Source organism: Oryctolagus cuniculus, chromosome 3, assembly GCF_051225735.1.
Source record: "Oryctolagus cuniculus isolate XC-2025 breed Fujian yellow rabbit chromosome 3, ASM5122573v1, whole genome shotgun sequence".
Lineage (NCBI taxonomy): Eukaryota > Metazoa > Chordata > Mammalia > Lagomorpha > Leporidae > Oryctolagus > Oryctolagus cuniculus.
The window spans coordinates 175,252,114-175,264,902 of NC_142869.1; the positions used below are offsets into that span (position 1 = coordinate 175,252,114).

Consider the following 12,789-nt stretch of genomic DNA (forward strand, 5'->3'; position numbering starts at 1 on the left):
GGTTGTTACAGAGGGAGCTGCCTCATTTGGCTCTCATTTCCTTGGTCTGATTCAGCGAGTACTTTGTAAAGATGCTAGGGTATATGGTGAAAAAGCCAGGCTCAAAACAGGATCCTAGGACTCCAAACCCCATATAGCCATGTGACTTTGGATAATAAAGTGAACCTCAAGAAGTGTCAGGTTCTCCATTCCATAATAGAAGGGGTGAACCTTCATCTTAAAATTGCTGTGGTGATTAAGTAAGGTGAGATGTGAACAGACTTCGCTCAGTACGCAGCATAAAAGGAGATGTTCAAGAAAATGTCAGCTGCATGTGAAAGAATGTAATATCCTTTTCAACCAGCAGACGCTTTGATTTTGTGACAAAAAGAGCTTCATGCACTCTTAACAATTTACATTAATTGAAGAAGTGGTGAAATAACCCAATGACATTTGAATGTTAGGGCAAAAGCCGAAAGTCTGAATAATGACAAATTCATTGTGGCAACAGAAATAAAGCTTTTTGAAATAGTCCTTGGTATTTTCAAAGAAGTTGTGTGGTGCTGTAATAACCCCATGTGCCATATGAGTCAGGAGAACACAGTCTACAAAGCCGTGGAAGATAACCTTTTAGCTTAGTTAACAGGGACCTTGTTTGAAATTTATAACTTGGTCTACTGTTTTAATTTGATGTACATGACTTAATTTATATCTTAACTGAATTTACAAGGTTCCATTATAAGAGGCATTTATTAAGGGAATATAAAAATCAATAGGCTAAAATAGACCTATTTCAAGGGGATTTAAATTAGATTGCTTCAAGAGTAAAACTTTGGCAAGCATTTTACTTACTGCCTTATGAATCTGATACAGAAAACTAAGAAATGGCTATCAATGAACTTGTGCAAATATTTGTGCTATGTTTGGCGTAGATCTGAGAACAGCTGCACTCACAAAGCTGGAGTCATAGGATCAGAGGAGACTTTGGGATGAGGTTTCTAGAATATAATCCCCCCCCTTTTTTATCAAACTCTATAAGATATTCAAGCAATCAGTGTCACTTGTTAATGGTCTCAGTAATAACTCCAAGAGGATGCTAATGCTACACAATCCATTCTTACTTAACTTCAAGTATGTTTGTTGCTTTGTGATGTTACAGGCAAAATAATTCATGACAATGTCATGACAGAGCTGGGAATTTAATCGGGTCTGCATGCCGTGAGCAAGTGCGCCTCTGTGGCACACAGTCTTTTTGGACTTTGTAACCTTGGAGTTTCTAGATAAAGCATCTCATTTCTCTACTGTGACATTAACATAAACAGTTGGAGAAGTACAGCATTTTGCTGTCAGTTACAGTAACTCTAGCAATGGAGAAAGCAAAGTTCTATGCAGGATTTCAAATGACAAGTTTTTGTATACTTTGCAGGATTCTGATAAAGACACCCTCAACCCTCTGACTTGGTGATCAATGACCTTAACAGTAACTTGTTCTTCATAACAGAAATGATTTTCAAAGCACTTTCACATGCAACAGCTCATGTGATTCTTAGGATCCCAGGAATAATGCATTTTCTATAAATCAAGCAGCTTATAAGCAAACTAAATGCTAAGATAATCATCTGTGTCCCCAATCTGATTGTCTACCTTTTTATTGAAATCACAATTCATGTTATTATATTCTTCCTCATCTGGAATGAACTAAAAAAGTAGAAATTTTTCTTTTTCTTTTTTTTTTTTTCCCAAAACAAAGTTAGTTTAGAATAGTGTTGCTGTGTTGCCGGCCATAGAGAGAGGACAGAAGATTTATTTCAGGATGAAATAGAAACAGAAGATTTGAAAGACTGTTTTGATACCTGTGAGGATTGCTGAAAGAACAATTAACATTTGGGCTAGAGTTTGGGATGCTTTTTAAAGCTGTACTTGACCCAACTCTCTGGGCAGAAAAATAGGAGTAAAATTGGCCACTGTAGAAGATAAACAGCAAGTCACTGGCACAAATGGGAAGGAAGCAAATTTGGTTTAGTTAAGTCTGAAATAAGTAATTGGAAACTAAAATTTATTAACAAAAAATTAATAAAGAAGTTCTTAAAAAATCTTTAACAAAGATCAATTGTTATTTACATACAATTGTTTATCTGTCTTTGAAATGACATCTTGAAGGTGTCCATCTGGTCTCATATAAAATTCTTCAGAGGGGTCAGCTTTGTGACACAGAGGGTAAAGCCACTATCTGAATTTCTGCTGGCATCCCCTGCTCCACTTCTGATCTGGCTTCCTGCTAATGTGCTGGGAAATCAGTGGAAGTTGGCCCAATTGCTTGGGCCCCTGCACCCATATGGGAGACCTGGATGAAGCTCCTGGCTCCTGGATTAGGCCTGGCCCATCCCCGACTGTTGTGGCCATTTGGGGAGTGAACCATCAGATGGAAGATCTCTCTGTCTGCCTGTCTGTCACTCTCTCTGTAACTCTGCCTATCAAATAAATAAAATAAATCTTCAAAGAAAAAAATTTTGGAAGTGGGGATAAGAAAACAAACTTGGAAGGCATATGTATTTTAAAAGAGCATAGTCATAATTACAATAAAATATGGAAAATGAAAAACATTTCAGGTTTTGTTTCACATTAGAAACTAAAAGACAAAATCTTCACAAAACATTGACTGTTGGGGTATAAGTTGAAAAGAGTTAAATTGATCTGAGTCCTAAAATATTTTGTTCACTATTAATTTTTAAAAATAATCCAGTTTTGTAATGTTAAAAACAAATACATAGCTACTGTAAATACTATTTCAGCAATGATTCTTTTAAAAATCATGTTTAATAAATTCTGTCTTGATCTTAATGGTGCATCTGTTCTCATTATCATCTTGAGGTTCACAGAGCTTCTTCCATCTTTAGACTTGTGATAAATGTTTTTCAGTGTCTTACCCAGCATCATCAGATGTTGCGGTACAGAAAATGATGCCCAAAGTGTGGCCTTTACCTGCTGTGCTGAGCCAAAGCAGCAGTCACGGCCCTGAGGTGGCTTAGCAACTCCCTCTTCCCATCTGCCTTCTCTACCAAAATGGGACAGAAACTTTCTCTGAAGTCTCTTATCTAAGACAACTTCTTCCTAATGCAATGCACTGTCTTAAACACCCTCCCTAGAAATCTCATCAGATAATGGAGAGGGAAGAATCTAGAAGTCCCCACATCCACCCATAGATGACCTTCACCTCCATCGTAAGACAAATCCATGTTTATAGTGAAGTTCTGCTCCCATCCTCCTGTAACTTCCCCCACGGTCCATAGCAACTTTGTCCTAAGCCACTGTCCAGTCATTTTCCCAGAAAATCATCAATTACTCCTTAAAATCGCCTACATCCCATACTCTTCTCCCCTAGGAAGACAGTATTTAAGCTTCAATCCCCAGAACCTTTTGTGAGTTTTCTATTTTGTATGGCTTCCATGCTTATGCACACTAGTAAATTTGTGCGCCTTTTGCTCCTGCTAGTATAACTATTGTCAATTAATTTTAGTGAATATTTAGAGGAAAGAGGGCAATTTTCTTTGCCTTTCACAGCCTTGCTTCCCTTGGGTAAGATTTTGAAAGAGCCTTCCATCAGAACGGGTTGTCTCACTCACCATTCTGTCTCCTCCCCTCTATATTGCAGTTGGGTTTATGACCCTCACTTCATCCTAAGCCTCCTATCATTTAATTTGCCCTTCCTCACTGGCAATCCACTGCTTCCCACTAGTAGGCTTGCAGTGAGCATTCCCATATTGCACTAAACTTATGCCCAGAATATATGAGGAAATGAATTTTTATTTCTGACCAAACCACTACTTCTTACTTCATTCATAGAACATAGTAACAAACTTCACTGCCAATAATTTCATTTAATGTAATTGATATTCTTTGCCCCATAGAATTTGAATACTTTAGAAGCCTCTTTATATTTAGTAAATGTATCCCTTGGAAAGATTGGCTGAAGAATATTATGGGGCCAAGTTAAACATTTCACTATATCCTGTTCCTAGTCTCCAGTCCTCAGGAGACAATACATTTAAAAAGTATTTACTTATTTGAGAGAAAGAAAGAGAGAGAGATTGCCTCCTGATGGTTCATTCCCCAAATGCTTGCAATAGTCGTGGCTGGAGCTAAATCCCGGAGCTGGGAATGCAATCCAGGTCTCCCACAGGGTGGCAGGGACTCAGCTCCTTGAGCCACCACTGCTACTGTCCCTGAGTCTGAACTAGCAGGAAGCTGGAGGCAGGCACTGAACCCAGATCCTCCAAAATAGTGGCAGATGACCTGACTGCTAAGCTGAACACCTACTCCCCAGGCAACACATTTACAATGCCAACCAGGAGCAGGCATTTAAGGAAATAATAAATCTTTTCTCCTTATAAAGTTAGTCGCCTCAGGTATTTCATTGCAGTAATAAAAAGCTGATGAATGGAGGGCCCACTTTTTGAGGTCAGAGCTGCCTGTTGGAAATGATGAGCGCACCAAATGGTTGTGGCACAGCGGAGGTGTGTGCCTGAGGCAGTTTTTTGTGGTCCATAGATGTGAGAGGGCACTCAAGGGAAACACGGCATCGGTGAACAGACCCTCTGGCAGAGCAGCCAAACATGTGAGCAAAGCCTCAGAACAACTTTTCAAACTGGTTCCTCATGAAAGGAAAGAACTGTATAGAGTTTCAGCTGAAATCATGGAGCTCATGTAAGAGAACAAACGGGGCTTCTGTGAACTTAACAGCTTTTGAGTGCTGATCATTGCTGAAGAACAGGCAATAAATACCCTCAGCAACATATATAGATAAAACACAGGGAAAATCAGTTCTATTAAAAAACTTAATGAGGATTAGAAAATGGTGGAAAATTGAAAAAATATTCTTTATCCTTAAGCCAAGGCAAAGTCCAAAAATTTTGTACTCCAATACATGTAGAAAGTTTTTTAAAGGGTTCAACTGTTACCCACTGCAGTTTTAAATCCTTTCCTCTGGGAAAGTTAACTGACCAATTTTTCTTTAATCCCTGGGAGCCCGAAGAGAATCTGTCTAAAGAAGATGTTACTTTACCACTACAAAATTCTACAATGAAATCAGTTACACTTCTTGGCTATTCTTTGGACATTTTGGAAGCAAGTCAAAAGCATTTTTTTTGGTTCATAAGTACTTTCTTACTTTTCTTCTTTTTAAAAAAGCTTTGAAGCAGATTAATTTCATGAGTTACTATAACACTTTTTAGCAGTATCTTAAGGTCTGAAGGTTTAAGAAACATATTAATAGAGAAGGGATATTTCACTTTCTTGAATAACACTCTAAGAGGAAAATATTAAGGAAAGTTTTTGTTCCTTTGGCCCTCTTCCAAATATGTCACGGTTCCTGTTCCAACTGGAAATGAAAAAGAAGTAAGTGAAAAGGACGTCTCCCCACTGGAGTGAGACTTTCCTCTAAGCTGGAATTAGTAAGACCAGAAGGCAGACCTGAGAAAAAATGACCACTGTTGCCAACAGTTCAACTGGTTTCATGTACGAATGAAATTCCAGGAGGCACAACTCCAACATTTCTTTTCTTTTCCTCCTCCACTTCTTTATAATATTTTGTATTAACTAATTTTCCTAACATCTTTCAGTTCAGTCTAACAGTGTAGGCCTGTTCCCCACCTGGAGCCACAGAGAAGCAGAATTCAGCCTCCAAACTGATGTTGGCAACTCCTTCTCCTTTCATTCAGTATATGGCCTCCACCGGGAGCCACACGGAAAATCTCTCCCCTACAGGTTTAATCTGGGCTTGAGTCTGAGTCTCCTTCCAGCAGAAGGAAAGGGATGTGGGAGTTGCTAAGTGGAGCCATCTTGGCTCTTGATAGGATAGACACTAGGAATCCCACTACTAGACGTAACCCTTGACATGGGGTGGATGCTGTCTTCACTGATATCATCCAGAGTTGCTGCACACTCTACAGTGCATCAGGGTTTAGGCTTTAGAGACTTCATTTCACCTTCAGAATACTCTGACTGTGTTGTGGCATAGGAGCTAAAGCTTCCACCTGCCATGCTGCATGCCACGTGAGCACTGGTTCAAGTCCTCGCTGCACTACTTCCAATCCAGCTCCTCATTCATATCCTGGGAAAAGCAGTAGAATATGTTCCAAGGACTTGGGTCCTTGCTACCCATGTTTGAGACCTGGATGAAGCTCTTGGCTCCTGCCTTCAGCTTGGCCCAGCGGTCATCTGGCGAGTGAACCAAAGGAAGGAAGATCTCTCCCACTCTCTCTGTAACTTGGACTTCCAAATAAATAAGCCATCTTATTCTTATTGCTATTACTTAAAAGAATACCATTACTATGGCCAAGATTAAGTAGAGATGACGTTTTATGATGGTGCCTTCGCTCCTAAAGTACCAGAGTGACAACCTAGCAGACAGTGGTCCGTGAAAGACTGCAGTAGGCATCTGACATTCACAGCTTTCAAATGAAGGATAAAAGGAGGAGATGCTTTAAAGTAAAAACAAAAACACAAATGAAAGTCAAAGGAGTCCTGAGAATGAAGAGTGACACAGTGTTGGACTGAGGTGTGCCAGGTTCTCTGGGAACGTGTTCCTGCTTTCCCATGGGAGCCATACAGGGGCCTTCAGCAGCAAGTATGTATTCCTGACGACTTTCTCAAAGTTGTACAACATGCAAGTGGGGAAGTGGGATTCAAACCCACATCTTACTTCATCATCTGCTTTTTTTTTTTTTTTTGACAGTCAGAGTGGACAGTGAGAGAGAGAGACAGAGAGAAAGGTCTTCCTTTACCGTTGGTTCACCCTCCAATGGCCGCCTCGGCTGGCGCACTGCAGCCGGCGCACCGCGCTGATCCGATGGCAGGAGCCAGGTGCTCATCCTGGTCTCCAATGGGGTGCAGGGCCCAAGGACTTGGGCCATCCTCCACTGTACTCCCTGGCCACAGCAGAGAGCTGGCCTGGAAGAGGGGCAACCAGGACAGAATCCAGCGCCCTGACTGGGACTAGAACCCGGTGTGCCAGTGCCGCAAGGCGGAGGATTAGCCTAGTGAGCGGCGGCACCGGCCCATCATCTGCTTTCTAGGTAAGGAGATATATTGTACATAAACAGCTTCTTCTACCATGTCAGAATAGCAATAATAAAATATTAGTTAATTCCAACACCCAGAGGGACAGGAAGGGATTTAGCGTGGCCAGAGTAAGAGTGACGTGTACATGTCTGACTATCAATGATGGCAGCCCCAGAGTAGTTAAGCCACTCCCCATCTTTCTGTCACTTGCCAGTCCTGTGGCCTTGGTCCTTCATATTCTGGCCATTATCTAAGCAATGAATGAATGCTTAAGGAAACAGAACTTCTGAAATTCAGAAAATGTTTTCAAGTGTTTAAAGATATGCATTTTTAAATTGCAGTCCTGGTTTGGCAGATGAACTTACAAATTATTACAGAAAAAATTATGCAGACAATGGAATCAATGGATATTTTTGTGCCTCTTGATGATAAGTTCTTGCTAAACTTAGCTCTGTAAAGAGATCATGAAGCACCACCATTTGCAGTAGCTTGGGTGACATTCACACTCATTGCTATCATATACTCTGTCTTTTCTGATTTCATGTCTATGAACCATGGAAATATTTTGAAAATAGCATAGTCAGGCTCAACACCACATTCAGGACATCCAGAAACATTAGGCCATTTGCTATGGTTTGAATGTGGTCACCAAAGTACATGTGCCGGGCACTTGATCCCCAGTGTTGTAGCATTGATGGGGGGGGGGGGACTTCATGAGGTGATGAGGTCAGGAGGGCTGTAATGGTGAGTGGGTTAGCCACATTAAAATGTGGCTCCCATGGAGTGGGCTAGTTATTGTGGGTGTGGATTCCTGGTGAAAGGATGACCTGTGCCCCCTTGCTTTCTCATGCTGTGCCCCCCTTCTGTCTTATCCCATGACGAAACACAGCAAGAAGGCCTTGGCTCAATGTGGGCCCTTTGTCCTGGGACTTCCTAGCCTTTCCTTATAAATTACTCAGTCTGTGGTAGTCTGTTATGGAATAAAAAGAAATAAGGCAGCCTTCAATAAATGTTTATTAAATAAGTAAATCAATGAATGAATATCTTATGCGTAAATATGGCAAAAGTCCCTGTTTATCTCTTGTATCCTATTTTTTGTGATAAACTCTGCATCCAATAACGTACCAATTTTTATATCAATCGCAATAACCCCAAAGCTTTAACACTGGGGATTGTGAACTTTGTAGATACAAAGCTAAAGGAAAGGAGAATGAGGCAGGCATTCAGCCTCGTGGCTAAGGTGCTGGCCAGCTTGGGTACCTGCATCCCATACTGCAGGACCCGGGCTTGACTCCTCACTCCAGTTTCCAGGGAGGCAGTGGTAACGGCTCAAGTAATTGAATCCTTGTCACCCATATGGGAGACCTGGATTGAATTCCTAGACGCCAGCTTCATCCTGGTCCTGTCCTGGCTGTCGTGGGCATCTGGGGATATGAATCAGTGGATGGGAGAGATCACTGTCTCTCTGCCTCTCATAACTGATTAAATTAAACATGAATGAAGAGAGGCGTCCTACCACTCACTAGCAGGCAAACCATGGGGAAAGGTACTACATCTAGTTGTGTCTTAGTTTCCTTCTCTGTAAAGTAGGGATGATAACAACAGCAATTCTCTCACCAGGTTGTGATGAGGATGGAATGAGGCTGATGTGATGAGAGACCATGGCTCCCTGCCTGGAGCATGAGAAGTTTCCCAGAAGTGTCAGCTGTTACCATTGCTAAGTACAGGGATTCAGAAGACCGCAGATTCTTTTAGCACTTGTCCTATTCTCCCGGCTTCTATACCATTTATTCTCTCACTGATTGGGAGACCCAAAGTGTGAAATACAAGGGTCATCAGGGCCATACTCCTTCTATGTCTCTAGGGAAGGACCCTCCTTTGCCTGTTCAAGCCTCTGGCAGCCCCAGGCACCCCTTGCATTGTGGTAACGTAACTCCATCCTCACATCCAGTTCTTTTCTGTATGTGCCTGTGCCTCCCTGTGTCTTCTCTCCTTTTGCAGAGTTTTGATTAGAGTTGGGGCCTCCTCCCCCATCTAGTGTGACCTCCACTTTATTACATAGCCAGAGCCTGTATTTCCAACAAGATCATATCCTGAGGTTCCAGGCAGACATGGATTTTGGGGGGACACCATCTGACCCACTGCAGCATTCAACTACAAAAGTTAAACACAGTAACTGCTGTAGCTGCTGCATTTCTTAGTTTCCTTCTTTAAAAGCACAGAAAACGTCTAAAACGATGTTGCTATCATCCAGGTAGTAATAAAAGTCACATCGATAATGATAAAACTATTGAGTGTTTGGGGGTTTGACTACCCAAGAAGGAACAGGTTTGGTGAGGGAAGAGCCTGTTGACAGCTCTTCATTTGGTCCTCAGTGGAGTTCCACAGTAATCCTGGGGATGATGGCCCCTCAGTTTAGATTGGTCTAATCCTCTCACCTGGAAACATCTGTGGTGTTACCAAAGGTCTGCCAAGGAATTCTGCCATGAAATGGACCTGTGTCAGCTGGGTTACATGACTGCTAGTTGGTGCACATCCTGGGAAGATGGGACATTGCCCACGTATCTGTAGATGGAGGAAGGGACGGGATGTGGGATCTAACTAGAAGGTTTCCAGAATATTCTTGTGCTGTCTTCAAAACATGAAATGTTCCCCAGTCTGCACTCCTGTTTAAGATGCAAATAGTTATGAGAGAACTAACACCTTAACTGGCAATAAAAATCTGTATGGATCCAGTTGAAAAAGGGCTCTGAGAGAAATTTTTGATAAAAAATTTGGACAGCAGGCAGGAGTTTCTAGGATATATCAAAGTGACTCAAAAAGTTTGTGGAAAATGGATTTGAAAGATGATTATTTTTGTGCAAAAATTTTTGAAATCCATGCATAGGTTTTTCATAATATGCACTTTCCATGAACTTTTTGATGTATCTTCATATCATTTTGCTGGGGGTGGGGAGAGTGATAGTGACTATAAATGCATCATCTATTAAGCAAGAGAACCATCATGAGAGACCTACTGGAATTCAGTCCTGTCGTCCCGAATTCAGTGAAGTGGCAGCCCATGGTGACTGGATTTACAAATTCAACCATGTACTGAAGCAAAATAAAGGGAGTAAGTATGGAATACAGAGAGCCAGAAACAGAGATAAAGACAGATGCAGAGATAGAATGTGTTCCTGGTGAGAGGAAGGGAGAAGAGAAAGGAGAGGTAGGTGGAGGAGGAATAGAAGGAGGAACAGCATGGGGAGGAAGAAACAGAGAATGTAACAGTGTGCACTGTTTGACTGCCATTCTCCTAATGGACTAATCCCATGCAGGGGAGAGACCTGTATGATCTGTCCCGCTGGGCTGTGTTGGGTCTCAGCCTGTCCTAGTGTGTGAGCGTCTCACAAGTGTCCCATGTTCTCATTTTTGAAGGTGGCCCCAGTTCCATTGCCCACCTGAGGGCGACTGCTACAGATGCTTGTGGAAAAATGGGCTCTGTTAAGTGCATTCAGAGAGATGGATTTTCAAGGGTAATTTAATTAAATGCAATTTTCACCTGACATGCTTCTCCTTTCCAGATAGTTTAATTAGCTTGTACAATAATTTCTAGTTAATAGCTAGTTATCTTCTGAACAGAGATAGTTAATCCTCAAATGCCTAGAGAAAGAAGTTCACCTCCTACTTTTGCTTTTTCAAAGAAGAAAAGATGATTAAGTTAGAATAAATACATTATTGTGTAAAGATTAGAAAACACAGGAAAGCAGAACACAGATTTTTAAAATATGGCTATTTTTATCCTCCAGTTAATGTTTTGGTGTATATTCTCACAATTTGTTTTCGTCATCTCTGTGTGTGAGCACATGTGTGTGTGTTTTAATTTTTAACGAACATGATATTAGGCTGTGTGTGAAAGGGTGGGACGTGTTTCATTCACTTAGCACAATACTGGGAACACTTTTTCGCATCCACATGCATGGATCCAACTAACAAAAGGGAGGCCAGAGAGAACTTTAACAGGGCTTTCATTGGCCAGTAACTGTGGCTGCCCTCCCCAGAGACTGAGCTGTTTTGCCGCAGTACCAGTGTGCAGGCAGGGTCACGGGGACTGCTGTGCAGGCGCTGAGTTCCTAGGTGGTGAGATCAAAAGTAGAGGAAGCACCAGGCTGGGAAAGCTGGAGGGGAGGTCCCCCTGGTCCACGAAGGAGCCTGCCTTGGCGCACAGGGAGCCTTCCTGGATGGCTACACCACTCCTCTGAAGCACAGTCCTTCCCCCAAGTTAGGAAGATACTTTGACTCAGAAAGATGCTCAGAAATGCTTTTCAAGCACATTTTGCAGTTACTAATTTTAATTTTTGATTAAAGCTACTAATTGAATCAAATGCAAATTCACCCAGCCACATATATTAAAAGAAAATTTAGACTTTTCATGTAAGTCTTTTGAAACAATGTCAAAGGAAACACCACAGGAATTATTTAGTCTTAGCTCCAATACTAGCTGAACTGAAGGGTCTATACTCATGCCTTTCTACTTGTGTATATTGCCTATTAACCCCGGAGGTTTTGTGAGCTCTCGTGCTTAACCTTACTGTCCAAAAATAAGAGGGCTGTGATTTCCTTTAAATTGCTGCTTCTGTAGTGGAATGTTCCAGGCAATAGTGCTTACTTGATTGCATTCAGACGTTACTTTAGCAAAGGAATGACTGCATTAAATTAGCATCAAGCACAATGACTGGTAATTGCAAGACTGTCATTTCTACAAGAGCAAAATTAATGTGTCCTGCAAACCCATTCCATTGTATGCTACAGGAAAATCAGGGAACCGTGTTGTTCTGGGCAGAAAAACGTACTGTCATAGAACTGTTAATATGCCATGGTGCTATTGAGCAATGGAGTACCCTTCTACCTTTGTTGTTGTCTTGTGCTCATTCTTCAAACCCTGCCCAATCCAATTTGTATGCTCGTATGACAGCACTGCCAGACAGTAGCCTGAATGTACAGAGAATGTGATGGAACAATTCCTTCTTCTGTGTGTGCCATCCTGTGTGAATAATGCCGGTGCAAACAACCCTCCATTTATTCATGAGAGTGTGAGTAGGCCACTTATGTAAAGCTTCTCATTAAGAGATGCATCGACCATTTACAGAAAACTTTACCCAAATGCTATACATTCATTTAGAACGAGAAGAGTGATTTACATGCATTTCAATTGCAGCTTGGGAAAAGTGCCAATTTCTTTTCTCTTCATGCCTCTTGTTTACATATGGGAAATTAAGCCAACTGAACAATAGAGTGGATTTCTCTTAGTCTTGCAGGATCACAGGGTATATCCTAAAAGACAATATGCATATGTGTTGGGCTCTTGGATTCTGCTCACTGGCTCTGCAGAATTCATTGGGAATTAAAGGAACATTTCAAAATTAAAATAACACAGTAATGAAAAATGCTCAAAGCTGACAAATTGATGTGGTATTTCAGCTTAGCTTAGGCTGAGAACCACTTACCAAGGCATCCCGAGTAAAAGTAAAAATGGTGATAGTAATGCCAATAACTGACCAAAGAAGCTGTTTTGTGAATATAGCTTGAATCCAGTTCCTTAGCAACTGGTTGCATTGGCTGAAGCACTGTAGCAATTGATCAAGGATCCTGATTTGGGAGGGTCTGGCCTGTGGCCCCTTTCAGAAACTAGTTATTTATTTATTCTCATTTTATTTGAAAGGCAGAGAGACAATGAGAGAGAGAGAGAGAGAGAGAGAGAGAGAGAGAGAG

The 12,789-nt window shown here is 41.5% G+C and overlaps 1 protein-coding gene across 1 annotated transcript in view; it reads right to left on the reverse strand.

The window, feature by feature from the left end:
- Positions 1–11,736: 11,736 nt before the first annotated feature.
- The window catches only part of CNTNAP2 (contactin associated protein 2), a 2,149,916-nt gene continuing 2,148,863 nt past the window's right edge, over positions 11,737–12,789 (reverse strand). The window contains exon 19 of the mRNA XM_089329590.1: positions 11,737–12,351. Within this exon, the coding sequence (XP_089185716.1) occupies positions 12,338–12,351 (14 nt within the window). The 3' untranslated portion in view covers positions 11,737–12,337. The remainder of the gene's footprint in view (positions 12,352–12,789) is intronic.